The 27,559-nt window shown below is 44.0% G+C and overlaps 4 protein-coding genes across 5 annotated transcripts; 1 reads left to right on the top strand and 3 right to left on the bottom strand.

Annotated features, from left to right (window-relative positions):
• The first annotated feature begins 2,344 nt into the window (after positions 1-2,344).
• Positions 2,345-3,391, top strand: LOC136191104 (transcription factor Adf-1-like). 2 transcript variants are annotated; one of them, XM_065979402.1, is made up of 5 exons: positions 2,345-2,465; positions 2,515-2,654; positions 2,710-2,866; positions 2,920-3,078; positions 3,141-3,391. In XM_065979402.1, the coding sequence occupies exons 2-5, from the start codon at positions 2,522-2,524 to the stop codon at positions 3,334-3,336; spliced, it is 645 nt and encodes a 214-aa protein (XP_065835474.1). In that variant the 5' UTR covers positions 2,345-2,465; positions 2,515-2,521; the 3' UTR covers positions 3,337-3,391. The 2 variants fall into 2 exon arrangements, with proteins under 2 accessions (XP_065835474.1, XP_065835472.1); XM_065979400.1 differs by having other exon boundaries at positions 3,138-3,391.
• Positions 3,369-4,367, bottom strand: LOC136191372 (uncharacterized). Its single transcript, XM_065979697.1, has 2 exons — positions 3,435-4,367; positions 3,369-3,386 (listed from the first exon to the last, which is right to left on the bottom strand). The coding sequence occupies exons 1-2, from the start codon at positions 4,365-4,367 to the stop codon at positions 3,369-3,371; spliced, it is 951 nt and encodes a 316-aa protein (XP_065835769.1).
• A 3,728-nt stretch (positions 4,368-8,095) lies between these two features.
• Positions 8,096-9,477, bottom strand: LOC136191184 (uncharacterized). Its single transcript, XM_065979490.1, has 2 exons — positions 9,281-9,477; positions 8,096-9,084 (listed from the first exon to the last, which is right to left on the bottom strand). Exons 1-2 carry the CDS (start codon positions 9,414-9,416, stop codon positions 8,189-8,191), a joined length of 1,032 nt encoding a protein of 343 aa, XP_065835562.1. The 5' UTR covers positions 9,417-9,477; the 3' UTR covers positions 8,096-8,188.
• Positions 9,478-15,825: 6,348 nt separating this feature from the next.
• On the bottom strand, positions 15,826-24,562 carry LOC136191371 (uncharacterized). The gene is given in 50 exon segments (XM_065979696.1): positions 15,826-16,028; positions 16,084-16,232; positions 16,296-16,348; positions 16,516-16,625; positions 16,673-16,746; positions 16,796-16,860; positions 16,913-17,025; positions 17,074-17,121; positions 17,385-17,513; positions 17,576-17,699; positions 17,759-17,829; positions 17,899-17,998; positions 18,061-18,144; positions 18,197-18,306; positions 18,357-18,409; positions 18,474-18,564; positions 18,627-18,693; positions 18,931-18,998; positions 19,049-19,099; positions 19,155-19,235; positions 19,284-19,355; positions 19,407-19,526; positions 19,806-20,054; positions 20,117-20,198; positions 20,260-20,391; positions 20,450-20,610; positions 20,678-20,730; positions 20,733-20,808; positions 20,857-20,949; positions 21,007-21,076; positions 21,126-21,225; positions 21,283-21,361; positions 21,433-21,525; positions 21,592-21,655; positions 21,714-21,883; positions 21,933-21,965; positions 22,016-22,220; positions 22,277-22,351; positions 22,405-22,480; positions 22,604-22,729; positions 22,788-22,935; positions 22,981-23,055; positions 23,111-23,192; positions 23,245-23,318; positions 23,507-23,645; positions 23,700-23,792; positions 23,849-24,060; positions 24,246-24,333; positions 24,388-24,476; positions 24,531-24,562. Coding segments are annotated over 50 exon segments (4,944 nt in total). The 5' UTR covers positions 24,534-24,562; the 3' UTR covers positions 15,826-15,857.
• Between the last annotated feature and the right edge of the window lie 2,997 nt (positions 24,563-27,559).

The raw sequence follows: 27,559 nt of genomic DNA, 5'->3' as shown, positions 1-27,559 counted from the left end.
TCTCTTGTGTGTAATTCAACGGCTTCCCTCTGCTCTGCTGTCACCGATATAACAGTTTGTTTTGCGATAGAAAGAAGTCCTGCGTAGTTTAACTGCAAATTTTCCTTATTGTATAATTCTAACAGAGGAGAGGGAAAATTTTCTTGCAAAGCTGTTGGAATATACTTTTCATGATACCCACGCGTCACCGAGAGAACAGCAGGCTTGCTTGATGCAGCAGCAAGTGCTGCAATAAAGGATTCTTTTGCATGAGGTGATGGAGGGGTGATATTCTTCTGTCGCAAAGACTGCTGCTGTTGCTCCTGCTGTTGCTGCTCCTGCTCTCTCATCTTCGCAAATCGCTTTTTGCCCAAAAAGCAGATATCTTTAATCGGAGCGTAAGGAACATCTTTGACTGATTGTGGCTGAACCCAGTACGCCTTTTTGTCGGTGACAGTCGTTGATTCTCTAGCCCGGACGCCTGCCTCAACTGCAAAAAGGAGAGAGGCGATGTGGCTGCATGCTTCTCCAAGACCGGCCATGCAATTGCAGTGCGCAGCAAGAATTTTTCCTCCGGTTTCAGCCAAGACCCACGGTTGCAGCGGCTTTTCGCTCATTTTCTGAGAGTGTTTCACCTACAACGTGTTTTGAACCCTTTTGCGATTGCGTAAATGATTTTTTTGCCTTCGCTGTAACAATTTTCTTAGAAGAATCGCTCGTTTGTGTGACAAGGACGGATCCAACCCATCCGGCCAGAAAGCGTTCGTAGCAGTCAAGACTCTTGTAATTTAAAAGAGCCTCTCCGGTGTAGGGACTGGGCGAGACAATGAGGTACATCCCCACGTGAATATGCGTGATCCCGGGCCAATCATCGATGTCGTCAACCCACGCATTTACAGGGATCTCGTACGGATCGAGGCCTCCCGCTAGTCGAATCTTCTCTTCGTAACGACAACGACTCTCTTTGCTCGCAAGAGAAGACTTGTAACCGCTCAGCAATGTAGAATTTCGAGCCATATTTACGAAGGATGTCCCGGCTGTACTCCAGTAGGCGTGTCACCTCCTAATTGGTCGCGTGCCTGCAAGGGGTCTATAGGAACCGGGCTGCAAAAATTTAAAGGGAAAGACAGAAATTTCTGCATTTAATAAGAGCTACTTTGACTCATTTATAAGGTAAATATGAGAATAATCATTTGGATAAAAATGAGGCCCATTAGGAACCGGGCCACAAAGATTTCGTTTATTTGAAGGGAAAGGAAGCAATAAAAACGTTTATCTGCATAAACTTAACGCTTTTGCGACTGATTTATGGCAAAAACGAGCGATTAGTTATATAAACTAGAGAATGATGGCCCGGTGTTCACCGTGTTGCCATCATGCAGAGCCTCCCACCGCTTACCGTACGCGAGTGCATTACATAGTGTGACGTCATAAATTTTTATGTTGCCACATATTCACGTAGTCATCACTGCCCTTAGCCCCTACAGCTCAGTCCTACCTACATACTGTACATACCTACATAATTGCAATGTTTTTCTAATTAGGCGCTTTTCTGACGTATTGCATTTCATAATTTGCTCTGTATTTGAAGACATGCATGTGTACGGGTCATATTTCCTGTTAACCGTACACGCGTACATACCCACTCACATACTGTACATGAGTGGATACTTTTGACTGTGACGTCGGAGCGTGACAATCAAAACTGTCGTTTCGGTTTCTCAGTACATTAATAACACGGAAAATAGCGCAGTGCAATTCAAACTAAAGTTTTTTAAACATTTTTGTTTTTTTTGTCATAGAAAAAACGCTTTTGTCGCGTCGTAAATCGCCTTTTTTGGGGCACAGTTTTGGGCCCTATGTCGCGCATGCGCTTTACAAAGTAAGAGTTTCCTATGTGACGTCACAATACCGAGCGTGACGAACAGACATATAGACAGACGGACATACATACACTTCCGGCCCTAAGATCACGTTTGAGAGAGCCTCCCTCCGCCGTTATACGGGCTCCACTCGTACAACTAAGGTGGTCGGCTCCATGAATTGAGGCCCCTTTAGGAACCGAGCCACGATAATTTCGTTTATTAAAGGCAAAGTTAGATAGAAACCATTTTTTCTGCATCAATTCGTAGCTATTTTGACTGATTTATAGCAAAAAACGAGCGATTAACTACTTACCTCCATGGAGGGGAGGGGGGGGGGGCAGGTCCCCTGTCCGACAGAAGGCCATGGGCCACTCCCGATAATACCGCTCGCCGAAAGGATCTAGGTACCTAACACACCAGGCTTCCTAAAGCCTGGTGGTCAACGCTGGGGCAGGTCCCGGATGTAGCTAAACAGCCATAAAGGCCCATTCACACTGGCGACGTAACGTAACGTAACGTAACGTAACGTAACGTAACGTGACGTAACCCATTCCCACTGTGCCATTGTGACGTAACGTAACGTAACGTAACGCAACGCAACGTTGACGTAAGGAATAGAAGGTGGGTCTATTTTCGGCGCTTAGCATAAGGCTAACGGAAGGAAGTTAAGGAGAGATATGAACGACGAACGACTCATCGAGCTTGTCGAAAGCCATCCCTGCCTTTACGACAAATCGAATGCCTTTTATAAGGTATCGACGCGAAAGGAAAATGCTTGGACGGAGATTTCAGAGGAGCTGAGCATTGGGAGTTAGTATACTTGTTTAATTAGGCAGGTTTTTCTCGCGAGAGTCGTCAATTTTAGTTGAAGCGTGCCAGAAGAGGTGGAGGACTTTGCGAGAGCGGTTCGCAAAGGAATCGAAGAAGCGAAAAGGGCAAACCGGCGACAAGCGAGACGACGTGAGACCGTGGGCGTATTACGAGCGCCTGTTGTTCCTTAGAGACTTCGTTAGTCACAGAGGGTAATGCAGTAGATTAGAAGAAATATGTTATTAATTATTACCTTGTTTTGTAGAACGTCAGATAGTTTTTTATTGGAAAGCCAGGCAGAGGAAGCAGAAGAGGACGAGAGGATTGATGACGGCGGAGAAGAAGGACAGGGAGAGAACGAGGACGACGTAGTCGAGGATGAAAGAACAAGGGTCGATGAAGGGACTAGGGGGAGAAGGAAGAGGTAGGTAGAGTACGATCTGGTTAATTACAGCCTAGAAAATATAACTGGACTGTATGCAGAAGAAAGCAATCAGCCAGCAACGAGGTCGACCTCGAAATTATTCGACAGCTGCAGAAGACAGAGCGGGTCGACGACGAAAACGATCTTTTTGGGCAGTCCGTCGGAAGCTCCATCAGAAGGCTCAATCCAAGAAAGAGAGCCCTTGCAAAAATACGTATTCAAGAGGTACTCTATCAGATTGAGTTTGAGGAAAATTAGTTGTTTAATCAATAATAGCTTATTATAGCATATTACATTAATCTCTGTATCTGTATTACATAGTCATTAATGTCATTAGCAGTTTACGATAATCGTACTTGAGCATCTTGCCAGGCCACTCTCCCAGTTGCTGAGCTAAAATATGTGCTGAAATGATCCCTGTTGGTCAATGCAGACACTGATGGACGGTTGCCTCCAAGGCGGATACCGTCAGCTAAATTGCTGGATTCGTCTGCTCTCCAATCGCCCGCAACGAAGTTTCCTCTTTTATCTTCATGATCAATAGAATTGGGCGGACAATATAGATGATCTTGATGTGATAATTGTCGATCGGATATTATAAGATAGTTATGGAGAGTGCAGGTAGCTTGGGTTATTAATGAGGCTTTTTCTGGAGACGCTATAATAGTACGTCTGAAGATACGAAATCGAGAAGCCATAATTCCAAATGCATTTTCCACTACTCGTCGAGCTCTTGATAATCTGTAGTTAAATATCTTCTTAGGCTCTGGCAAATATTTTCCTGGATATGGGCGTAGAATATTTTCACGTAAGGGGAATGCAGCGTCTCCAAGAAATACATAAGGTAATGGTTGAGGGCAATCTTGAATATGTTCCGGCTGAGGTATAGATAGTTGATTTGATTCGAGGGCTCTTCCGAAAGAGGAATTTCTGAGGACGCCGCCGTCCGAATGGCTTCCGTAGTCACCGATATTGAGTAGTGTAAAACAATATTTGGCGTCAGAGACGGCCAATAAAACAATACTATGAGTATGCTTATAGTTATAATATAGAGAGCCAGCTCCGTTTGGTGCCTGAATAACGACGTGCTTTCCGTCTATACTGCCGATACAATGAGGAAAATTCCAATACTGATTGAATTCTCTGCTAATTTCTTTCCAGTCAGAATATGTAGTGGGGGTTCTTATGTACAATGGCCTCAGAGTATTCCATATGGCTGTACAGGTATGTTTGATGATATTGCATACTGTAGAATGTCCAACTCGATAGCTAAAGGCGATAGTTTGCATAGAGTCTCCGGTAGCTAGATATCTGAGGGTTATGGCCAGTCGCTCCCCAGGAGATACAGAATTGCGAAAAGTGGTTGATTCTTTAGTAATACAGGGTCCAATCAAACTTAGCAAATGATCAAAGCGGGAGGGCGTCATACAAAAATATTTATAAAAGCTTTCGTGATCAAAGAGCCTCATTTCGTTGATTAGACTATGATATTCTCCTTTCTTTTCCCTATGATGATTAATACGTCTAACCCATATTCTTTTCTTCTGCTGGCGCTGGCGTCTGCGATGCAGAAAGAGCAGCAAAAGTAGGCGCCGATTCTTTCCTATTGTTGATTGTCACGTAGCACAAGTGTGAATGGTCTTACGTTACGTTACGTTACGTTACGTTAACTATTTGTGACGTCACACTACGTTACGTTACGTTACGTTACGTCGCCAGTGTGAATGGGCCTTCACCGCAATGGTTGTCATGGTAACCGGAGTATCCGGGCAACCTGTCCCCACCGTTGTGTCACACTGGATAACCAGTGGAGATCCTAACTAAGCCAGGGGGGGAAGTGACCGCCGATCGCAGCGAGCATGAGAGAAAGGCAACGTCACAAAGGCCGCGGTCCAATTGGAAACACCCCCTGTTAGCCAATGAAAGTGCGCGAGTGGACTCCTAGCGCACGCCATATTCCGGCGAAGTTAACGACGGTTAAACAAGTCTAACCCGCCATTAACTACTTACCTCCATGGAGGGGAAGGGGGGGGGGCCAGGCCCCCTGTCCGACAGAAGGCCATGGGCCACTCCCGATAACACCGCTCGCCGAAAGGATCTAGGTACCTAACACACCAGGCTTCCTAAAGCCTGGTGGTCAACGCTGGGGCAGGTCCCGGATGTAGCTAGACAGCCATAACCGCAATGGTTGTCATGGTAACCGGAGTATCCGGGCAACCTGTCCAAACACACGCTCGTATACGAGCGTGACCTCCCAACCATTGCGGATAATACACCCTGAGGTAGATACACACAACCACTACACACCCCTACCGAGAAGAGTTCGACAACAGTCGACTAAAATTGGCAAGTTCGGCTGCCGGCAGCTGGACGTAGCGATTATAGCACAAGCTGCGCCAGCGTCCCAACGAGCGAATGACCGAGTCTTCCAATCCCACCGCCGCCGCCGTAGTCGCCGCACCAATACGAAAGCTATGATCAGTGTAATTCTGTGTCGCAAGCCCTGCCTGAGCCAGAGCCGTCTGAACGGCGCCCACTAAGTCCGAACGCATAAGGGGCGAGCCGTCTGCCTTGCAAAATAGCGGCCCCCGCCTCATACCTCGAATTACAAGGTAGCTCAGCAATGACGCCACCGGGCATAAATCCGAATGCGACCTCCCCAGCACCACCGTATGACCCCGCCGGAAAGGATCAGTCTTCGACTGCTTGATACGCAATAAGGCCATCGTCGGATAAGGTAAGGTATCAAAAGACAAGTCACTCAAAGCCAAATGAACCTCAGGGTCGAACCGAACCCCCGAGGCAACCGTGAATTCGCCGGAGCGCAGGAAACCGAAGAACCCAGTAAGACACGCCGCCCACCACAGAACCGAATCATAAGACTGACTCTCCTTGCTCCACACTCCGTGCAACGCCCGAAGAATGGCGGGCGTAATCGGCAAACGCTGAGGACGAAGGCGACGCGAGCAGACTCTGAGCGCCGGTACCCACGTAGGACAAGATTCAACCTGGGCATGTCGCCGAGAAAAGGGTTAGCCCGACCCGCCGAAATATGTAATTGGCGCAACGCTGCGAGATACACCTTTATGGTTGCGTGCGACAAATCCGATGACGCAAGCCATGCAACAAAGAGACATAGAATATTCTCGCTGGACGGCAGCGGCGCCAACCGCGCCAGCGAGCAAAACGATAAATACGAAGTCTGACCAGAGGAATAAGTGCGGCGAGTCGAAGAAGCTAAACCGTTCTCCAGGAGAGAAGCGGCAACGCTCTCCAATCGGACGAGGTCCACTGGGGGTCGTCTAGCCAACGAAGGAGGCCCGGCTTCCAACGGGTTGGAGAATCGTTGAGCTAAACAGAATGCAGAAATTCAGTAACGGGCACCCCCCGAGACAGAGCATCAGCCGTGGAATTGTCCGTGCCGCGAATATGGGCAGCAGAGACAAAAAAGCCGTGACGGGCCGCGAGGAATTGCAACACTCGGACCAATTGCATAACCGCAACGTCCCGGCAAGAGCCCGTCGCAATAGCACACACCACGGTCGCGTTATCCGACTCCACCCGAACAGCTTCATTGCGCCACAAATCGCCCCACAGAGCTGCAGCAATGACCACAGCCAGCGTTTCCTTAGGTGCGATTGAGCGAGCCATCCAGACCTCGTCCCATTGCCACTGAAACCAAAAACGCCCAAAAAAGGCGCCACAGCCCCAAGCCCCGGACGCATCAGAACGAAGAACCAGAGTTGGAGCGCGCAAACCCAACGAGTCGAACCAGGAACACCCGTTCCAATCGGCGGTCACCGCATGCCACCACAAAATGTCGTCTCGCGCACACCGATTCAGACGTAGAGGGCGATCGAGAGCCCGCACGGAAGTCGACAAATCAATCAGGCGCCGTACGAATCACCTAGCCACTGGGCACACAACGCTCGTAAGCGCAGCAATTTATCAGCGGGCAGGCGAAGCACCCGCTCACGCGAGTCAATTTCGATGCCAAGAAACGTTAGAGAAAAAGAAGCCGGTACTGTCTTATGATGAGCAACCGGAACTCCAAGAGCTGCACACGTCGCGAGAGCAATCGCCAAATTTTGCTCACACTGGCCCGCGGTCTCCGAGCCGAAAAAGAGAAAAATCGTCCAAATAATGCATTGCCGCAGACACTCCTTTCTGCAACATTATCCATAAGAGCGCGTCTGCCACCGCCGAGAAGATCTTTGGCGCGGAGCGCAGGCCAAAAGGCAAAACCGAATCCAAAAATAACTCACCGCGCCAGCGCATCCCTAACAGCGGGACGTCATCCGGATGAACCGGGATGATGCGATACGCATCCTTGAGGTCGATCTTTGCCAACGGAATGGGGGAACTGAACCGTAACAAAAAGCGCACGGCGTCATCAATCCGTGCATAACGCACCGACGCCAAGATTGCCGAGATACCGTCATTGACGCTTGCACTCGACGGCGAAGACAAGTCCACGATCATCCGCCACCGACCAGGGGGACCCGACTTAGGGATAACCCCAAACGGGCTTACGTGTAGCCTGGTCCGCGCGGAGAGACCGCGAACTGGCCCAACCAACCGGCGCTGCCCAAAAAATTCCTCTCGAATGTAGCCGTCGACCACTTCCGCATGCTCGCGAGCAGACGAAAGATTACGACGCGCCGATGACAGCGAGGATGAAGCGTAATCAAAGCCAATGCGAAAACCGTTAGAGATGCCCGCCGTAATATAGCTCGCGAAGAGCTTATCGGGAAACTCACGCAACTCCCACTCCCAAGTGGATACGCGAAGAGGCGACGACCGAGGCACGGGCCAAGGCAACGGCACCGATGACCGCGGGCGGCAGGCGTCCAAGGCGAGAAGATCAGCGGTATACGCGTGACCCGACACTGACAAATTGCATGCAACGGACAGGTCAAATGCAGGAGCTAGCGAACAGAAAAGAATAGGAGAACAAAATGAGCTGGAGACACGTACCCAGCCCATCCCAGTACGCCCTAGGAATAAGCACGCGAGCAACCAAACGACCAAGCACCAAGCTAAGCTAAGCACAAACAAAAAACACGCAACACGAAACTAGTCCAGTCACAGCGCTGTCGCAACCAAACGGTTACACCGCGCGCGCCGCTAGCGCCGCTTGTGCCGCTTGCACAACATTGGGCGGTTTCCGGTTCGGGCACTCGAGTACCTTGTGTTGTTTCAAGCACACCGTGCACACGTGGCGGAAACGGCAGTTCTGGACGCGACAGCCGGGCTGCGAAAAAGAGTTGAAAGAACGACAAATAGGCATTTCCTTCTCCAAACGGGGCAAGAGCTTCGATTTCGGCTTGGGATCGTCGACGAGCTGGAGCGCCAGAAGGGTCTTCTGATCACGCGACTGCGCGAGCGCACAGTCCGACGTCCTATGATCAGTGCCCAAGCAAAGGCGGCAAAGGGCAGCGTCCAACACTGTGAGGTTAAATAAATCGGCGTTGAGAGAATCCCATCGCAACGACGGGTCTGCAGCGGCTTGCTGACGGAAAAAAGAATCGTAAGCTAGCCAGCCGGTGCCGCCATGGCGTGCAGCCTCGCGAACGAGCAGACGCATGTACGCCAACATGTCGGAGACCTTCTCCGGAGCCGACTGAGATCTTATGGCGATGAAGGTCGCAAAGCACTGTACCCACGCGGAGATCGATGAGATTTGCCTGAGTTTCAATTTTGAATCCTTAGCCTGGAACGGATTGACTGCTTCCCGGCGAAGAAGCTCCAGATTATCAGGAAGAAGTTTGGCCATGTCGACGAATACGCCATCCTTAATGCGCTGCACGAGGCGACCGGGAACAGGAGAAATACCGACGCCGTGAAAAAAATGATCGGGAACGCGTTTCTTCGCGGGCGGCTGCAAAGCAATAGCGTCTGCGGACGCCGTCGGTGCGAGCGCGCTTTCAGCAAACGACGAGGCGAGCGAGCCGAGGTTAGCGAGAGACGGCATCGCGCCGAGTTGGCCATCGCCACGTTCGGCCACTACGAAACAAAAAACGCAACGCAACCGTCAAATAAATCGAGAAAGCCACAGGCAACACAGCAACGCCCTTATACGCCGCCTCGCAGGCGAAATGCGAACATGCATGAAAGAAATTGCGCCCCCCCTCCAAAAAACGGCTCAAATTCGTGCACGCAACACGCCACAGCCAAGCGCGCAAGGACGAAAAACACTTACCAGGCGCCGACGAAGACGAAAACCGCGTCAATATGTCCTTCACGATGCTTTGCACTGCCGACACGTCCTCACGAAGAGTTTGAACCGAATGCTGAAGAGACGACGGGTCGTTCGACGCTTGATCAGACGATTCCATGTCAGACGACAACGAAAAACACGAGAAGGAGCGAGAAAAGAAAGACAAACCGCCGATCGCAGCGAGCATGAGAGAAAGGCGACGTCACAAAGGCCGCGGTCCAATTGGAAACACCCCCTGTTAGCCAATGAGAGTGCGCGAGTGGACTCCTAGCGCACGCCATATTCCGGCGAAGTTAACGACGGTTAAACAAGTCTAACCCGCCATTAATTATGTAGATTTAAATGAAGCCCCTTTACGATCCCGTCTACGAACATTCGCTTTATCAAAGGCAAATGCAGCAATGGAAACGTTTTTCTGCATCAAATTAGAGCTACTTCAACTGATTTATAGCAAAAAAGAGCGATTAGTTTTATAGACGAAAAAGGGGCCACAATAGGAACCAGGCTTCAAAAATTTCTTATATTAAAAGGCAAAGGCAGAATTTCTGCATTTAATAAGAGCTACTTTGACTCATTTGTAGCATAAAATATGAGATTAATTAATTGTTTGGATAAAAATGAGGCCCCATTATGAACCGGGCCCCGAAAATTTCCTTTATTTGACGCAAAATTAAGCAATAAAAACGTTTTTCTGCATAAAATTAACGCTACCGCAACTTATTTATGGCAAAAACGAACGATTAGTTATAAATGAAATGAGGCCCCTTTAGGAACGCGGCTACAAAAAATTCGTTTATTCAAAGGCAAAAGCAGCAATGAAAACGTTTCTGCATCAAATTAGAGCTACTTTGACTTATTTATAGCGTAAAATATGCAATTAATATGTTTGGATAAATTGAGGCCCCTTTAGGAACCGGACTACGAAAATTTCTTTTATTCAAAGGCAAAATCAGCATTTTCTTCATTAGTTAAGAGCTACTTTGACTGATTTATTGCTTAAAATATTCAATTAACTTTTTGGATAAAGGTGAGGCCCCATTAGGAACTGGACCACAAAAATTTTATTTATTTAAAAGCAAAGGCAGCATTGAAACCGTTTTTCTGCATCAATTTGGAGCTACTTTGACTGACTTATAGCATAAAACGAGCAATTACTTTTATATAAAAAAATGGGGACCCAATAGGAACCGCGCTGCAAAAATTTCTTTTCTTTAAAGGTAAAGGCATCAATTTCTGCAACATTTTAGAGCTACTTCGACGGATTTATAGCGTCAAATATGCGATTAATTTTTTGGATAAGAAGGCCCAATAGGAACCGGGTCGCAAAAATTTCTTTTATTTAAAGATAAAAGCAGCAATTTCTGCATAAAATTCTGGCTACTTTGACTGATTTATAGCGTAAAATATGCAATTAATTGTTTGGATAAAAAATGAGGCCCCTTTAGGAACTGGGCCACGAAAACTTCTTTTGTTTAAATGTGAAGGCAGCAATAAAGACGATTTTCTGTATCAAATTAGAGCTTCTTCGACTGATTTATTGCAAAAATTGAGCGAGTAGTTAGCCGGGTCAGGAAAATTTCGTTTACTCAAAGGCAAAGGCTGCAATGAAACCGTTTTTCTTCATCAGTTTGGAGCTACTTTGACTGATATATGGAAAAAACGAGCAATTAGTTTTATATAGAAAGTGGGGACCCAAAAGGAACCGGGCTGCAAAAAATTTCTTTTATTTAAAGGTGAAGGCAGCAATTTCTGCATCAATGTAGATCTATTTCGACTGATTTATAGAGTAAAATATGCGATAAATTTTTTGGATAAAAATGAGGCTTCTTTAGGAAACGGGCCACGAAAATTTCGTTCATTTCCAGGCAAAGACAGCAATTTCTCTATTAAATTAGAGCTTCTACGTCTCATTTATAGCTTAAAATATGCAATTAATAATTTGATAAAAGTGAGGCCCCATTAGGAACCGGACCACGAAAATTTCGTTTATTTATAGGCAAAGGAAGAAATGAAACTGTTTTTATGATTCAAATTGGAGCTACTTTGACTGATGTACAGCTAAAAACGAGCGATTAATTATATGGATAAAACTGAGGCCCCAATAGAAACCGGGCAACAAAAATTTGATTGCATTAAAGGCAAAGGCAGCAAAAACGTTTTTCTGCATCAAATTACAAAAACTTTGACTGATTTATAGCAAAAAACGAGCGATTAGTTTCATAGATAAAAATGTGGCCCAATAGGAACCGGGCCGCCAAAATTTCTTTTATTTAAAGATAAAGGCAGCAATTTCTGCGTCAAATTAGGGCTTTATTGACTTATTTATAGCGCAAAATATGCAATTAATATGTTTGGATAAATTGAGGCCCCTTTAGGAACCGGACCACGAAAATTTCTTTTTTTCAAAGGCAAAGGCAGCATTTTCTTCATTAGGTAAGAGCTACTTTGACTGATTTATTGCGTAAAATATTCGATTAACTTTTTGGATAAATGTGAGGCCCATTGGGAACTAGACCACGAAAATTTCGTTTATTTAAAAGCAAAGGCAGCATTGAAACCGTTTTCTGCATCAATTTGGAGCTACTTTGACTGATTTATAGCGTAAAATATGCGATTAATTTTTTGGATAAAAAGGTGGTACCGGGTCGCAAAAATTCTTTTATTTCGAGATAAAAGCAGCCATTTCTGCATCAAATTCTGGCTACTTTGGTGATTTATAGCGTAAAATATGCAATTAATTATTTGGATAAAATGAGGCCCCTTTAGGGACCGGGCCACGAAAATTTCTTTGTTTAAAGGCAATGGCAGCATCTTCTGCAATAAATAAGATGTACTTCGACTGATTTATAGAGTAAAATATGCGAGAGTTTTTGGATAAAATTGAGGACCCATTGGGAGCCGGGTCAGGAAAATTTCGTTTATTTAAAAGCAAAGGTAGCAATGAAACCGTTTTTCTGCATCAATTTGGACCTTCTTTGACCGATTTATAGCAAAAAACGAGCTATTGGTTTTATAGACAAAAATGGGGTCCCAAAAGGAACCGGGCTGCAAAAATTTCATTTATTTAAAGGTAAAGGCAGAAATGTCTGCATCAATTTAGATCTACTTCAACTAATTTATAGAGTAAAACCTGCGATCAATTTTTTGGATAAAAGGTGGCCCAATAGGTACCGGGTTGCAAAAAGAGATAAAAGCAGCCATTTTTGCATCAAATTCTGGCTACTTTGACTGATTTATAACGTAAAATATGCAATTAATTATTTGGATAAAAGTGAGGCCCCTTTAGGAACTGGGCCACGAAAATTTCTTTGTTTGAAGGCAATGGCAGCATCTTCTGCAATAAATAAGATCTACTTCGACTGATTTATGGCGTAAAATATGCGATAGTATTTTGGATAAAATTGAGGACCCATTGGGAGCCGGGTCAGGAAAATTTCGTTTATTTAAAAGCCAAGGCAGAAATGAAACCGTTTTTCTGCATCAATTTGGAGCTACTTTGACTGATTTATAGCAAAAAACAAGCAATTTTTTTTATAGAGAAAAATGGGGTCCAAAAAGGAACCGGGCTGCAAAAATTTCATTTATTTAAAGGTAAAGGCAGAAATATCTGCATCAATTTAGATCTACTTCGACTGATTTATAGAGTAAAACCTGCGATCAATTTTTTGGATAAAAAGATGGCCCAATAGGAACAGGGTCGCAAAAATTTCTTTTATTTAAAGATAAAAGAGGCAATTTCTGCATCAAATTAGGGTTACTTTGACTGATTTATAGCGTAAAATACGCAATTAATTGTTTGGTTAAAAATGAGGCCCCTTTAGGAACCGGGCCACGTAAATTTCTTTCATTCAAAGGCAAAAGCAGCATTTTCTTCGTTAGGTAAGAGCCAATTTGACTGATTTATGGCGTAAAATATTCGATTAACTTTTTGGATAATGGTGAGGCTCCATTAGGAACTAGACCACGAAAATTTTGTTTATTTAAAAGCAAAGGCAGCAATGAAACCGTTTTTCTGCATCAATTTGGAGCTATTTTGACTGATTTATAGCAAAAACGAGCAATTAGTTAGATATAGAAAAATGGGGACCCAATAGGAACCGAGCTGCAAAAATTTCTTGTATATGAAGGTAAAGGCAGCAATTTCTGCATCAATTTAGAGCTAATTTGACTGATTTATAGCGTCAAATATGCGATTAATTTTTTGGATAAAAATGAGGCCCCTTTAGGAACCGAGCCACAAAAATTTCTTTTGTTTAAAGGCAATGGCAGCTTCTATATTAAATAAGTTCTACTTCGACTGATTTATAACGTAAAATATGCCATAGTTTTTGGATAAAATTGAGGCCCATTGGTAGCCGTGTCAGGAAAATTTCGTTTACTCAAAGGCAAAAGCTGCAATGAAACCGCTTCTCTGCATCAATTTGGAGCTACTTCAACTAATATATCGCAAAAAACGAGCAATTAGTTTTATATAGAAAATGAGGACCCAATAGGAACCGAGCTGAAAAAATTTCTTTATTTAAAGGTAAAGGCATCAATTTCTGCATCAATTTAGAGCTAATTCGACTGATTTATAGCGTCAAATATGCCATTAATTTTTTGGATAAAAATGAGGCCCCTTTAGGAACCGAGCCACAAAAATTTCTTTTGTTTAAAGGCAATGGCAGCAACTTCTATATTAAATAAGATCTATTTCGACTGATTTATAGCGTAAATATGCGATAAATTTTTTGATAAAATTGAGGCCCTATTCGGAGCCGGGTCACGAACATTTCGTTTACTCAAAGGCAAAAGCTGCAATGAAAGCGTTTTTCAGCATTAAATTATAGCTACTTGGACTGATTTATAAAACGAGCGATCAGTTTTATAGACAATAATGGGGTCCCAATAGGAACCGGACTGAAAATATTTCTTTTATTTAAAGGTAAAGGCATCAATTTCTGCATCAATTTAGATCTACTTTGACTGGTTTATAGAGTAAAAAATGCGATGAATTTTTGGATAAAAATGAGGCCCTTTTAGGAAACGGGCCACGAAAATTTTGTTCAATTAAAGGCAAAGGCAGCAATTTCTCCAATAAATAAGAGCTTCATCGTTTGATTTATAGCGTAAAATATGCGATAAATTTTAGGATAAAATTAAGGCCGATTGGGAGCCGGTTCACAAAAATTTCGTTTACTCAAAGGCAAAGGCAGCAATGAAAGCGATTTTCAAATTAGAGCGACTTTGACTGGTTTATAGCCAAAACCGAGCGATCAGTTTTATAGAAAAAGATGTGGCCCCCCCAATAGGAACCGGGCCGCAAAAATTTCTTTTATTTAAAGGTAAAGCAGCAATTTCTGCATCAGATTAGCGCTACGTAGTCGCCGACCTCTTGCGGTATCTCTGTAAACGCCTTCCCTCAGGTTCAGAGAGAAGCACCAACACTCATAGTTCAGACTGGACGACCCGGACGACTACGGTTTTTTTAGTTTGAAGTCTTTTGATTGGTTCGCAGCGTGTGTCTCCTAAGGCAAGTGCACTCGGACTTATCCGGACGCCTCTGCATGACCACGCACAGATACCGGGCACCTTTTCTCGCCCTTATTTGGGAGTATTCGTACAGTTCCATAAAATATATGCACGCGTACATCTGCGCAGTAGCCTCTGCAATCAAAGTAAGTTACGGCATAAACATTTTAAGCAAGTGCATCATACAATTGTAATTAGGTTGCGGTATATCCTTCTGCACAGATTATTGCCTAAAGACCTAACAACCAGGCAAATCGCATACACGGGCAGAGCCCGTTTTCAACGTGCCCGAATAAGTATGGCGGTATAAATATTTGTGCCAAAAATAAGAGCTTGAATTTAAGTAACAACAGACTTCAAAGCAACAACGTGGTTGTTATTTTCAAGGCAAAAAGAAAAAGATGTTATTACGTTCAATTAATTAAAGCAACAACGTTTCGGTGTTGCTTTACTGTTGTTTTTGTCGCAACAACAACGACTTTACTGACTAATGCTTCTTGTTGCTGCTGTCCCTGTTGCTGTTGTTGCGTCGTGAATTATGACACAATATACCACCATATACGGCAAGTGCGGTGGGGGAAAGCGACGGGTATTTGCATCTTTTTGTGTAATAAACTTGGTGCAGCTCCTTCCAATTCGTCCTAGTTTACCACAGTTCCAGCCACGACGATGTGCGAGTGGCACGATCGAAATTTTAAATCACTTCATTTATATCTCAAATGCGCTGTGCCTACTTGAAGATGAAGTCATTGACGTAAAATTACTAATTGTCCTGGATTATCCGAAGTTTGAAATAATCGAGGATCGACTCTATACGTAGTACTAGTTCCCTTCCTAGACGTTAAGAGTAGACAGTAACGTTCCGTAAATCTATGGTTAATAAAATGCCAATCAGTGACCTTGCGGGAATCGCCTCGCGCGTACCACATAGAGTGTATTGTATTGAGTAAGACTCTCTTCAGAGAAAAAGACTGCGCAGGTAAGAAGACAAACTATTAGGCTCTTAATGAGCTAACTTTAATTGATATGATTGATTTATTTCCATACGCTAGTTTCGAATCCTGAAAACAATAGCCGCACCAAAAACAAGACAGACGCCAAATACGCAGAAATAGGGTAGCTGTTTGCGAATGTATCGTGCGCCCTTCCTGGCTTTGTGGGCAATAAGAATAGGTCTTGTATTTATCAGAAGCCGTTCAAAAGGCTCCTTTTTCCCGTTCTTTGACACGTTGGAACGTTAGATAATATATTTTCGCAAGATTCAAATCGTGTACCTGAGCGATTACTTCGTACGAGTCTTGCTGTTCTTGAACAACAAACGGGAACAAACGCGCAGAACGCAAACAGCGAAGCAAAAAGCTGCTTTCCACGATGTGATCAAGACTGCCCTTCAGGATATCACAAAGTAAAAATGAGCAATTCGCTACACATAACAAACCGAAATAACTATAGATCAAGTTAAGGAAATATTAAATTATTGATAAACCTTGCTCCATCAGATTCACGTACATTGAAAGTGCTAAATTGAGACCTCGGAACCTAAAGGGTCATTGCGACATTAGGTGTGATTCTGCAGTGCAAAAAATAATAGGTTGTTAGAAAACCTATATAAGCACGCAAGTCAACGCATTTTAGAATACAGTACTTGCAAACTTTTATAAGCTGAAAATTCCTCTATGGCTTGCTCATGCAGGTACCGTACCTACCTGGGGCTGACCCACGCAGTAACCACCTCATAGGCAACCGCTCCACCTAAAATCGCGCTTTCATTCAGGACAACGTACTCGCCAACCGCATAGGCAAGAACGTCACACATCTGAAATGATAGACCATAATTGGCAACGCGTTATGCGCAGCGCTCACTCTGAAAACGTTCTCTTCCGTATTATAAGAGAAAGCAACCACACCAGGAAGAGCAGGACACAACTCGCGAGTATCTGTATCCGACTGCTTCACATAAGTGATCATTCGAATTCGCTTGTATACCAAGAAAGCCGATGTACTGTTGAACAGTTTCGTGACCGTCTCTTCCGCCTCGATGTCGCCATTCTCTAATAAAAGAAAAGAATCGTGGATTGCGGTCATGACAATTAAGAGTTCAACCTGTCTTCGTTGCGAAATATCCAACGCATGAGCTCCTCTTGAAAAGCTCGAGGAAGGGTGAGGATGGGAACAACGATTGTCGATTTTCTTAGCACCGACAGCATTTCGTAATACTTTGTAAGCAAAAAATATGCGTGAGCAAAAAACGCAGAAAACTGTACCTTTCCGCTAAGCATTTTCGACGTTTTTCTATATTCATGCGCAAAACCCTGAGAAAAATCGCTAGCGATTGATAAACGACGAACAAATTATATAAGGGGCAGCGAAGCACGTGTCAGATTCACTGAACAACAAGCTACTGCATGTAATTAATGTGCTTAGAATTTAATTAAAAGCTATATAATCTTATACATTTTTCATTTAGAAAAAGAAACATCGCCGGTACGGTACGTTGTACAAGAATAGGCGCGGTACTTTGTATGCTTTTTATCAGATGTGGCGATCCCACCTTATCTATAACAGTATACATTACCTTGAGTTCAAAGAAATGTTTTCGTTTAGAAGCGAACAATTCTTCAACGTTTTCCTGCATGCAGAATGCCACAACCTTTTCCGCAACGTAGTTCGCCAACAGGTCAACAATGTCTACCTTAGAAGCAATCTAAAGAAAAACAAACCACATGAAAATAACGTCTGCAAGACTTGATCAGCAAGCCACTCTACCAAACTTCCTTTTTGGGTCTTCCTCCACCGATCATAGTTGAAGCCATCATAGAGAATTGTTTTGTCAATCGCTCCCGTGCTAATGAAAGCACTGACAAACTGTGCAATATATTTCCCCAAAAACCTAAAATATCAATGTGTAAGCAACTCTCAAAGAACATATTCAAACGTTTGACTTCCAACCGAAATCGCTTCATCCAGTTGTCACTGAGCATTTCGTGAATGACTTTATCAAACAACTCGCCAGCTAAATCCTTTAAGACAACATCTCCTGTTAACTAGTTACATGCAAACGCTTTGAGAAGTAAAACACTCATGAATGCCTTTGTAAGATGAGAAGTCTGGCGCATAAGCGCTTTTCTTCCTCCGATTGCAAAGCCTTTATGTAGCACTACGTCTACACCACACCTAACTTTTTCAGGTCTGTACAAAACAGTTACCTCATTTAGACAGCTGGACGTCCGAAACAAAGCTTTAAGTACTACCTGAAGTCAAAATATGTCTTCCAATCATCACTGAAATCTGGTCGGCAAGTAAGAACGCTTCCCGTCAACTCAGTTTCAACAAAGCTGGAACTTGTGTATAAGCACCAATCATGCACAAAACAAGATACGCAAATACCGCCGTATTAGATTCCAAGTGGTTTGATTAGGAAATCCAAAAGGAATAATAATAGCAGGAAACAATGGATCCGAGCCGGCGAGGAGCTCTTTGAAAAGAGAAAGCCAAACCTAAAAATTGAGCAATACAGTTTTAGAAAATCGCGGAGACTCGTCTTTACTTCTGACGTATCGTAAGGATGCCCATTGCTATAGGCCTTGAAAATGTAAGCTCCTAAAATATATAAAACACAGTTTCAAGATGCAGGTCGATTATTGATGAACGACAAAGATGAAACCTTCTTCGGTTAAGAGGACTTCCACGTTTTCAATTTCAATTCCACACTCGTCGTAGATAGAAAGAAATGCGCTGTCTTGTCGTAGACCAATCTGCCAGAACAGATGCGCAGCTAAGTAGACACAGAGAATGATAAATTTAATTAAGCACCGACCTCCATAGGCCTTTCACAGTGGTCTCCAGTTGGTCCATAGCAACCTGTTATTCCCGTGCCACAGCAGCTATAAAAATCAAACACGTGAAATCTACGTTAGAAATAATGCCATGCAAAAAAAATAAATACAGAAATACCGCACCAAAATAAACAAAAAATAGAAAGGAAAAGTGCACAAAAACCAAAACTTGCGCTAGAAAGTTCATCTTCATGTCAGCTTTTAAAATAATTTTCTAGCTTTAGTAGGATTCGAGTTACACAATTTGTAAGCCTCTTCAAAATACAAAAAGCATTCAGATCTTACTTTGAGCAGGCAAAAAAAGATGTGTGCAGGGAGGCTGTGAACGTCAGCGCTCTTATGGGAGCATTAGCCTATGCGTCTATTCATACTTTCAATTAAATGAACAAAAGAAACCGTATACCTTCTGTTCAAAATCACATTCAATCCTGTCTTCTTCGGCAAGCAGAGCCATCTAAAACGGAAATACTCACGTATGCATGCCTTAACAAATGTCGATAAAGCGAAACCTTTTGCGCCAACGTGCCCATTGAGGACTTGGATACCGAGAGAAAACGATCAATTTCTCTTACTGCAATCGCTCTTTGACCCTTTCAGCAATTTTCACAATTAATCAAACACCGCTTTACAATGAGCACCTTCATTTCATTAAGGGAAAGTGACTCGTCAAACATCTGATGCACTCCTACCTCCACTTCATTAACAATAATCTAACAGTTAAATTCGAGCATTAGTTAAGAATGATAACATGACAAAGTCACCTTAGATGTGCCAATGCTCTTCAGCAGCTCGACATAATTTCGATAGCAAAGAAGCAAGCTTTGGCGAAGATTTTCCTCAATGCTGTACCGACCGTCCGTTTCGACAGTCACCGTCACAGGCTAGTGGAAGAGAGAAAAATTCAGGTACAGAAAAAGGCGTAAATGCTTTAATTAATATTCTGCAGAAACAACGCCACGCTTTTAAACGATATGGTGCCCGGTAAACGCAATTCAAACGCTTAGCTTAGCTGCTGTATATACTACTGTATATAAACAATTGCTCGGTTTAATTACCATTAACACAATCGACCCCAGCTAATAAAGAAATAAAGTAATTGAATGCGCAAGATATAGTACATAAGAAAAATCGCTCCTGATTTAAACACATATTACTCTCACGCTTGTCCAGCAGCGAATGCTGTAGCCAGACGCCAATAGTCTGGCGCGATCGTCTGCATTGCGGGGAATACTCAAAAGCTCAGTTTCTAATGCAGCAATTCGATCTACAAGACATTCTACAAAAAATGTGATAGTTAAATACGAGCAGTCAGCACGCTAAAGCAGAAATAGCATCTTACTGTAAGTCGAACCTAGAAAGAATGTCAGCGCAGCAACAAGACGTTTTTTAAGAAACTCGTATCTAGGCAACTTTGAGAAGCAGAACGTTAATTAGGTTAGCCACTAGCACTGGAGTCTGATGGACGACGTACTTCAATGTGCTCCAACCTAGTTCCACACGTTGTCAACGTTTCCATCATTTGAGCATCAACGAGAACGTCATGCGGAAACTTCCTAAACGAATTAGCGAACTGAACTGCAGTATAGAGTACATTAAAATGCATTTGGTACGTACGCTTCAAAATCCTTCATTAGCGAATTAACAGGTAGGCTCTCGCTCGATGCCAGTTTGTCACCAAACAAGGTCTTCACAAGCACAAAACGAGACAACCGAGCATTGAGGGAGCAGACTTCATCCTCGGTGTAACTTAAGAAAGAGACGCTAGGGTTAGAATGATGCAGGGGGAAAAAATACCAACACATACCGCTTGTTTTCTAGAAGTCTAACTATCTCTCGCAAAAATGCGCCACAGACTTGCCGGACTACAACGTTCATTCTTTCGGTTGTGCAGCAATTGCTGGTTTCTTCCTGAGAGGAAGCGTATCGGTTCTTCGGAGCCTCGATGCTAAAAATCAACTTCATATGCTGTGCGAAAAAAATAGTTATAGGACGTTTGTTATAAGATACTAGTTACACTGTATATTATAAGTACCTCACAAAGTGCTTGGAGCTGTCTTGAAGATATCTTTCCAGTAGCGAAAGAAGTAAATGAGTACGAACGCTTCCATAGCGACTGTCGTCGTCAAAGGGGCGACGACATACTCGAAAAACAGTTCGAATTTCCTTGATACAATAAGGACCATAACAAAATTCTTATGGAAGAGAACTTACATCGCGTTTTCCTCTCTGAATGAGTGTTTGAAAGAAATTCTGCACGTGAGGTTTGTCTTGAGGGAAGTGCAAAAGCATGAAATCGCATGCAAACTGGTAAAAGAACGATAATGTAACAAGTGTAGCTGTAGAAAGTAGAACCTCGAATACCTTTGCCAAAACAAGGATTGAAGACAAAGACGGACTAAAAAATTTCTTGGCCATTATTCTTACAAACTTCCTAAAAATTATTAAAATTGTACCAAAGACTGCCCTATTTTTCTAAGTACTGGAGCTCTCGAAAGCCAGAGTCCTCCGGCATAAGATTTGACAGAAAATCAATTCCGTGTGATAGGAAGCCTTCAATATCGTTACCGGATTCTAGTTCGTCTTGAGCAGTAAATTAGTTTCATATTACATTCTCTTATTTCGAAAGCCTCGACAAACCTCGTGCAACGTGAAGGACGTCAATAGTCAAGTGCATTTTCTCTTCATCGGTTACTTTAACTTCGTCAATACTTAGCATCTAAGCAGAGCCAACGTATAGCATTGCTGCAAGGATATATAGTATCTGTGCTTTTATAGCCGTGTACGAACCAGTTTGGGTATTGCTACTCCACATAAGACAAATGAACTGCAAAGATTTCTCTTGACTCCTATTGTAGCTAGAGAAAGTAATTCCACTGCAAACTGCAATATGACAAGCAATAAAATGTAAAGAAAAAGGCCTTCTTGCTCAGTTCTAGTAAGTAGCACCTCTTTCCTGTCTACTGTCCACGAAACAGAAGCAACGGGGAGTGAAGGATCGGCTCCAAAGAATCTAAAGTTGCGTATCAACGTTTCTGTTTTGGTGTGCATGTAGTGTAAAGACAAATTACCTTCGTAGCTTCTGCACATTGACGGATGAAACATTTATCAAACCGTAATCAGACTGAAAGACTTTTGGCAAAACAGACCCGCACAGAAACGTGAAGTCATCCCCGCGACAAGTCTTAAAAATGTGACAAAGAATCAAGTCAGTGCAAAGGTTGAGAAACCCTGCAACGAACTGAATAGCTTACAATAGCAATGACAAGGTCTAAAAGATTCTCGACAACCTGAACTCTGAGAGCATCAGAAGCCGCTGGACCCTTCAGTAAACTGTTCAGTAATTATTCCATAGTATTGTCTCAATCCTTACCGGCTCTGCCATGAAAGCTCTCTCATCAACACCAGCCGTTGTGAACTTGGCAGTAGTTTCAAAAGAGGGGCTGGGAGATACTTCCAGATCTTCAGGATTGTCAAAGTCCGAGCGAGATGAAACAGCCTTGACCAGCAAATCTTCAATTAATGATTCAGACACAGTAAGCGCCTCAGCGTGCAGCTCCATGGCAGCTTGCCTCACTCTGTGTCAAAAAGACGTCAAATCAAGCAGTGAAAGAACCATAATTAAGAGTCTTACGCAATCGTGTCACTTGGCGGAAACATGCGATAGACTTTGCCTAAGAAGTAAAGTCCCTGACACAGAATCGCTTTCCTAAGTTGGAAGAAATAAATTTCTGAATCTCAAGCAAATTTTCAAGTAGCAACCTGTGAATTGAGCACAAAGAAACACAGCCAAGCTCTAAAATTTTCGTAGCAACACTGCTCTCTCTTAATCCAAAGACTACAAAAGGGAATACAGTTGATTGCCAATCACACGGAATTCGTTCTCATGAGGAACGCTAACGCTACTTGGGTCACTACTACTATAGTGTACGTGATAAAATCCCCATGCACTTCTACGTACATGGTGAAAATAAATTAGGAAGGAGTGACGTGAGAGTTGTAGCCACATCCATATCAACTTCCAGACCGGTCATTAGCAAATCGAGGAGTCCTAGCATGAATCCCTCGGCATCGGAAGACAAATAACCTAATAAGCAAAAGAAATCACAAACTGAGGCGCTTATTTGAGCTCTGTAAATATTTGCCTTCGGTCGAATAGGCAAGCAATGTATCAAACTGATAGTCCAAAAAATCATTCAACTTTTCGAGATCCGTTTCCTTGACAGCGTACACAATGCAGATTTGAATCAACTTTTCCGGGACGGTAGATTTTGAACCAAACGCCGTGTTCCACTTCAGAAAAATGTAAGGCAAGTCTGCTGTGTTCAAAGATTGTACCTTATGAAAGCAACGTGTCAGGGAAGACAAAAGGGACGAAGCAATTTGACGATTGGTGTCTTCGTCGTCAAATTCCTAACAACGCATGTTCAGATAGAACTTCAACTTACAAGGGCGCACTTTCAAATACCTGAACGAGATCCAGGAAGCTCCCAAGACAAGAAGAACAAGCGAGAGACGATGCCTTAATTGAATCAATAAACGACGATAAACTGGCAAATAGAAGGGAGATACTCTACACAAAACAACCGCACGAAAAGGTACCTCCACGTGCTGTCTACGTAAGCAATGTACGCTGCTCTGGAATCAAATTTCCCTAGGTCGCTGTAGAGCGATACCTAGGAGAAAGTAAAGCAATAAAACAGAACATTTGCAATAATAACTAAATGAGATTGGTATAGTTATGTCTAAAGAGCGGAAGTGTTTAGAACATCATTAAATCAAAATAGCCCGATTCTCTCTATACAGTTTACAACGAAGTAAAATCGAGCACTGCTATAAAAGGCTTTCGAAACTTGACGCTTACTTTAAGTCGAAGACTTAGATTAGAGAAACCCAATTCCTCCACGTAAATCAACAGCGTCTCAGTGCTACTACGGCTCGTTGAGTAGGTCGAGCGCAGCGCTATGCGATTCAGTTCAACTACAAGCTCATCAGCAGAAGCTCTACAAGCAGACAGCTATTAATTAGAACAAAAGACATACAGTACACTGACTGACCCAGCAAGACCCAACAATCGATGACCGGTAAGAAGTTGCTTTAGAAGAGGCAACACCGTTTCAATAAAGCGCACTGCAACAAGAGGGTAAGTCCTAAAAGTTCCAGCTTCAACTCGAACTCAAAGAAAACATGGTAAATAAGACTGTACCTGTGAATTTTCTTTGCTGATAAATAAACAAGGTTAAGAGCAACAATGGCTCTCTGCTGCATGACTGTTGTAGTGTGCGGAACTGCTTTCTCGTCACTGCTTTCATCATCGGCAACGAGAGACGCCAGAACGTCAATAAGACGGAGACATGGTCCCACGTGGCAAAACAAGAGCGAACGAACTGATTTCATGCCAATAACAATACCAGATATCTATAGAAAAGATCATCATCAATCAATAGGACATTAGATTGGCTAAAGTGTCGCCGAAAAGGAGTGAAAAAAGGTTTGGTTGCTGCTTTCGCGCAGACGATTTAGTCACGTGCCCAAGCAAACAATTTCACGAAAAAGGGTCCCCCCGACTCTTGCGACATCCCTTCAGTGGCTGCGAGTCTTACATTTCCCACTGTAACGCCGTCAGCTTTGTCCCGCAGAGTTTCGCAAGCGAGGAGCACAACTTCTAGAGGATTCAGCTTGAACCAGTCCCTATGAGCAGTTTCGATAATCAATCCGCAAGAAAAAGCTTTTCTCTACGCTTGCTTTGTCTCTTTGGAACCGGAGCCGCGATGTCGAAGCCTCTCCAACGCCCAGAAAAAATCCATCCAACCCATTGGCACTTCAACGACTGCCTAAAACAGAGTAGAGGACATACCAGATGGATAAAATTCGGAGACACTCTTCACCATCGCGCAGGAAGCCAGAACGAATATGTGAATCCGGGGACAGCGGTAGCCTAGTCCGGGTCACAGCGTCTCGACAGTAGACGAGTCTTTCGGCGGTTTTCAGCGAGTTGTTGATCCAACTGCAATTGTCTTCCTCTTTGTCATTGCCTGTCCTCACTTGCAAGAAATCTTCGTCGCGATCCAGGCCGCTTATCATTATCTATATAATATCCTAACTGTTTTGCTGTTCGCTTCTTTTGCTTTCGTTCTTTTACTTCTGGTAGAGTTTCATTATTCGATCCGCGGGGTTAAGGTTGCCGTGGACGCGCAGCTTCTTCGCCTGTTCGACAAGAAAATAATTTTCCCATCAAGTAAACGCCGTGCTGCGTCAGATATTTATGAAGTTTCCCCGTCGTCATGGCATCGGGATCCTTATCAACAATTTCAGTATTTCGCTCTGACAACGATTCTATAAAGAGACAAGGAAGTAGATTTTGAGGTACGTAGTCACTCCAAGTATAGGGGACTCACCCTAGAGAGATGTCTTTTTAGCTGAGCCATGTAATCGTCGCTTAGCCCATACTGCCTCATCGGATTCGACTCAAAAGCGGGCGGAAGAGACGGAAGCTCCCGCCTCTGTTCCTCTATAATCGCCTCTATCAACGCTTTCTCTTTTCCCGCTGCTCCTTGTCCGCCAGCTGAACATATTCGCAGTGCGTGGTTGCCGTCTTCGGCCGTCGCTCGGACTCCTCCTCATAGTCACCTTTACGCTTCTTCTTCTGCCGCTTCTCCGCGCATCGTCGCGTGACAGCCGGAACCGACGTGATTCGACGAAAGACGTCGACAAGAAGCCCGTCGCGTCGCCCGTCCCACTCCGCCGGCGACGTCGCCTCGTGTATTCGTTTCATCATGGGAACATACGTGTGGTGCAGATCGGCGAACCACTCGGCGCGACAGCGCACGGATTCGCACGCGGACGCGCACAACGCGTCTTCGACGTCTTGGCAGTGCCTATATAACGACAAAGTTAAGTTGCCGACGAGCAAGTTGCATGCATCGGCACGCGGGCGTCCGCGTCCTCGTCGATCACGATCCTTTCGTCGCGATCGTGCGCCGCTGTATCACTAGCAATTTCCCCGAGTAAGCTCTGCAGTCGATCGGCGACGAGACGGAGAAACGCGTCGTGACGAGCATAGCGACTATTTGCGATCGCGGCCACCAAGAAATCCAAATTCAAATTGACGTCATCGAGATCGAGAGCACGTGCGAGAAGTTATGCCGACTTTTCGTCGCTCGGATCGAAGTCACAGGCCGTCGTCATGACGATGACCGTCTCCTTGTTTCGACCTCTCATCGCGAGGAGACACTCGACCTTGCGCTGGTATCCCTTCACCCAGTCGGGTTTGACCGTCGTGCACAGTTCGGCGTCGCGCAATGCGTTGTCGGGCCGATTTGCGAGCTGATGTACTTGCGAACGTCGATGGTAGGTCAAGTGCGCGTCGACTTTGCTCTCCTCCAACGCTCGATCGTAGGGCTCCAACGCTTTGTCGAACTTTTTGAATTTCGCTTCGCGATCGCCGAGTCGACGCAACTCGACGACGACTTTGCCGTCGTCAGTATCAAAGGCTTCGATTGGACACTACGCATCATTATGCGTTGGTCCTTCAATGTCACGTGAAACAGGTCGTGTATGTATTTTCTCAATCCGATATCATAATCTTCGACGGCTTCTATGACGTCGACACCCTGCTCGACGACAGTCGGCCACTGCTGTTTCAGGCAACGCTTCGAACGAGATTGTATTCCTAACTCAGAAATGAATGGACGTTAGACCATAGATACACTGGATCTTAGCCCGATTGGCAACTAAATTTTCAAAGGGATGTATGCACGACGACGGCGAAATTCAAAAGACAGGATTTGACTGCAGAGGTAGATAGTCTGTGCTCTTGGCTGACGTTCGTCTGCCGGATCATTTGAAAAGAGTCCTCACTATAATAGTTAGACAGTCTAACCAGATTTTATATTTCTTTAGGCTTATAACTGTTCAACAGACAGTTCCTGTTTTAGACTTAGACTTTGGAGCCTTGCTGAAACAGAAAAAAAATTCTTTATATGTACTATTTGTGGATTGGTCGATCAATGTCTATAACATCGTTCATTACGTACTTTGCTATATTTAGATGATTTGCATCCTCCTCCACAGCGCAACGAAGGAGATTGGTAAACAACGGCATAGAATTCTTCCTTTTATGGTGTGCGTTTACGCCTAACTAGAACCAAATGGCGTACAAAAGACGGAGAAGATGTCAGCATTCAAATCCGTTTCCAGGAGTTGACATCATATCCGTTTTCTGTTCGATCTATATAAACAAATAAGGTTAAATGTAGAGACAAGCAGCTTCAATAGCCAAACCTAAAAATGAAAGTCGGAGCAACTTTTCAATGTTTTCTTGCTGCTCTGTTACTATCTCCCTATTCTGTCCGAGGAAATTCTCCAAGAACAGATCAGGAGGTAGTACACGCTTATGACAATCCATTATGCTAATTAAGTAAACTCATATCCTTAAATAGGGTTATGCCGGTGTCTGCTGTGGAATTCCAGGAATTCCGGGGACTCCAGGACACAATCGATCGTCGGGAAGAGATGGATCATCCGGAAGAGATGGATTGCAGGGCCAAATTTTGAAAAAGGAAGCGACGGGACAAAGGGAGACATAGGTGACAAAGGAGCTACGGGAAAGACCAAAAGGGAAAGTGGGGGAACGGGGACCAATTGGCGAAATTGGACAGATGGAAATAAAAGGCAAGAAGGGAGTAAAAGGACACTTTGGAGATCCCGGACCCCAAGGAGAAAACGGTACAGTTCATTCTACTAACTGGAAGCAGTGTGTCTGGAATAGACTTGATCATACAGACACAGGTCTGCTAAAGGTATTGTATACGCGCTGTCAAATGTACACGCACCGAATTATTCTGAATTGCTTTGCATTAGGAATCCGAAAGCGTTTTTACAAAGCGTCACTCCTCTAGAGCTCTTAATTAAAGTA

Source organism: Oscarella lobularis, chromosome 9 (assembly GCF_947507565.1).
Source record: "Oscarella lobularis chromosome 9, ooOscLobu1.1, whole genome shotgun sequence".
Lineage (NCBI taxonomy): Eukaryota > Metazoa > Porifera > Homoscleromorpha > Homosclerophorida > Oscarellidae > Oscarella > Oscarella lobularis.
The sequence above is the reverse complement of the archived record's forward strand: the minus strand, read 5'-3'. Positions and strand labels throughout refer to the sequence as shown.

Bases quoted from the DNA above. Each gene is read 5' to 3' on its own strand.
- LOC136191104 (XM_065979400.1), top strand. From the start codon at position 2,522: ATGAACGACGAACGACTCATCGAGCTTGTCGAAAGCCATCCCTGCCTT. The intron at 2,655-2,709 runs GTTAGTATACTT...CGTCAATTTTAG, and splicing joins AGAGGAGCTGAGCATTGGGA to TTGAAGCGTGCCAGAAGAGG. The intron at 2,867-2,919 runs GTAATGCAGTAG...CTTGTTTTGTAG, and splicing joins GACTTCGTTAGTCACAGAGG to AACGTCAGATAGTTTTTTAT.
- LOC136191372 (XM_065979697.1), bottom strand. From the start codon at position 4,367: ATGCAAACTATCGCCTTTAGCTATCGAGTTGGACATTCTACAGTATGC.
- LOC136191184 (XM_065979490.1), bottom strand. From the start codon at position 9,416: ATGGAATCGTCTGATCAAGCGTCGAACGACCCGTCGTCTCTTCAGCAT. The intron at 9,085-9,280 runs GTAAGTGTTTTT...TTTGTTTCGTAG, and splicing joins TTCGTCTTCGTCGGCGCCTG to TGGCCGAACGTGGCGATGGC.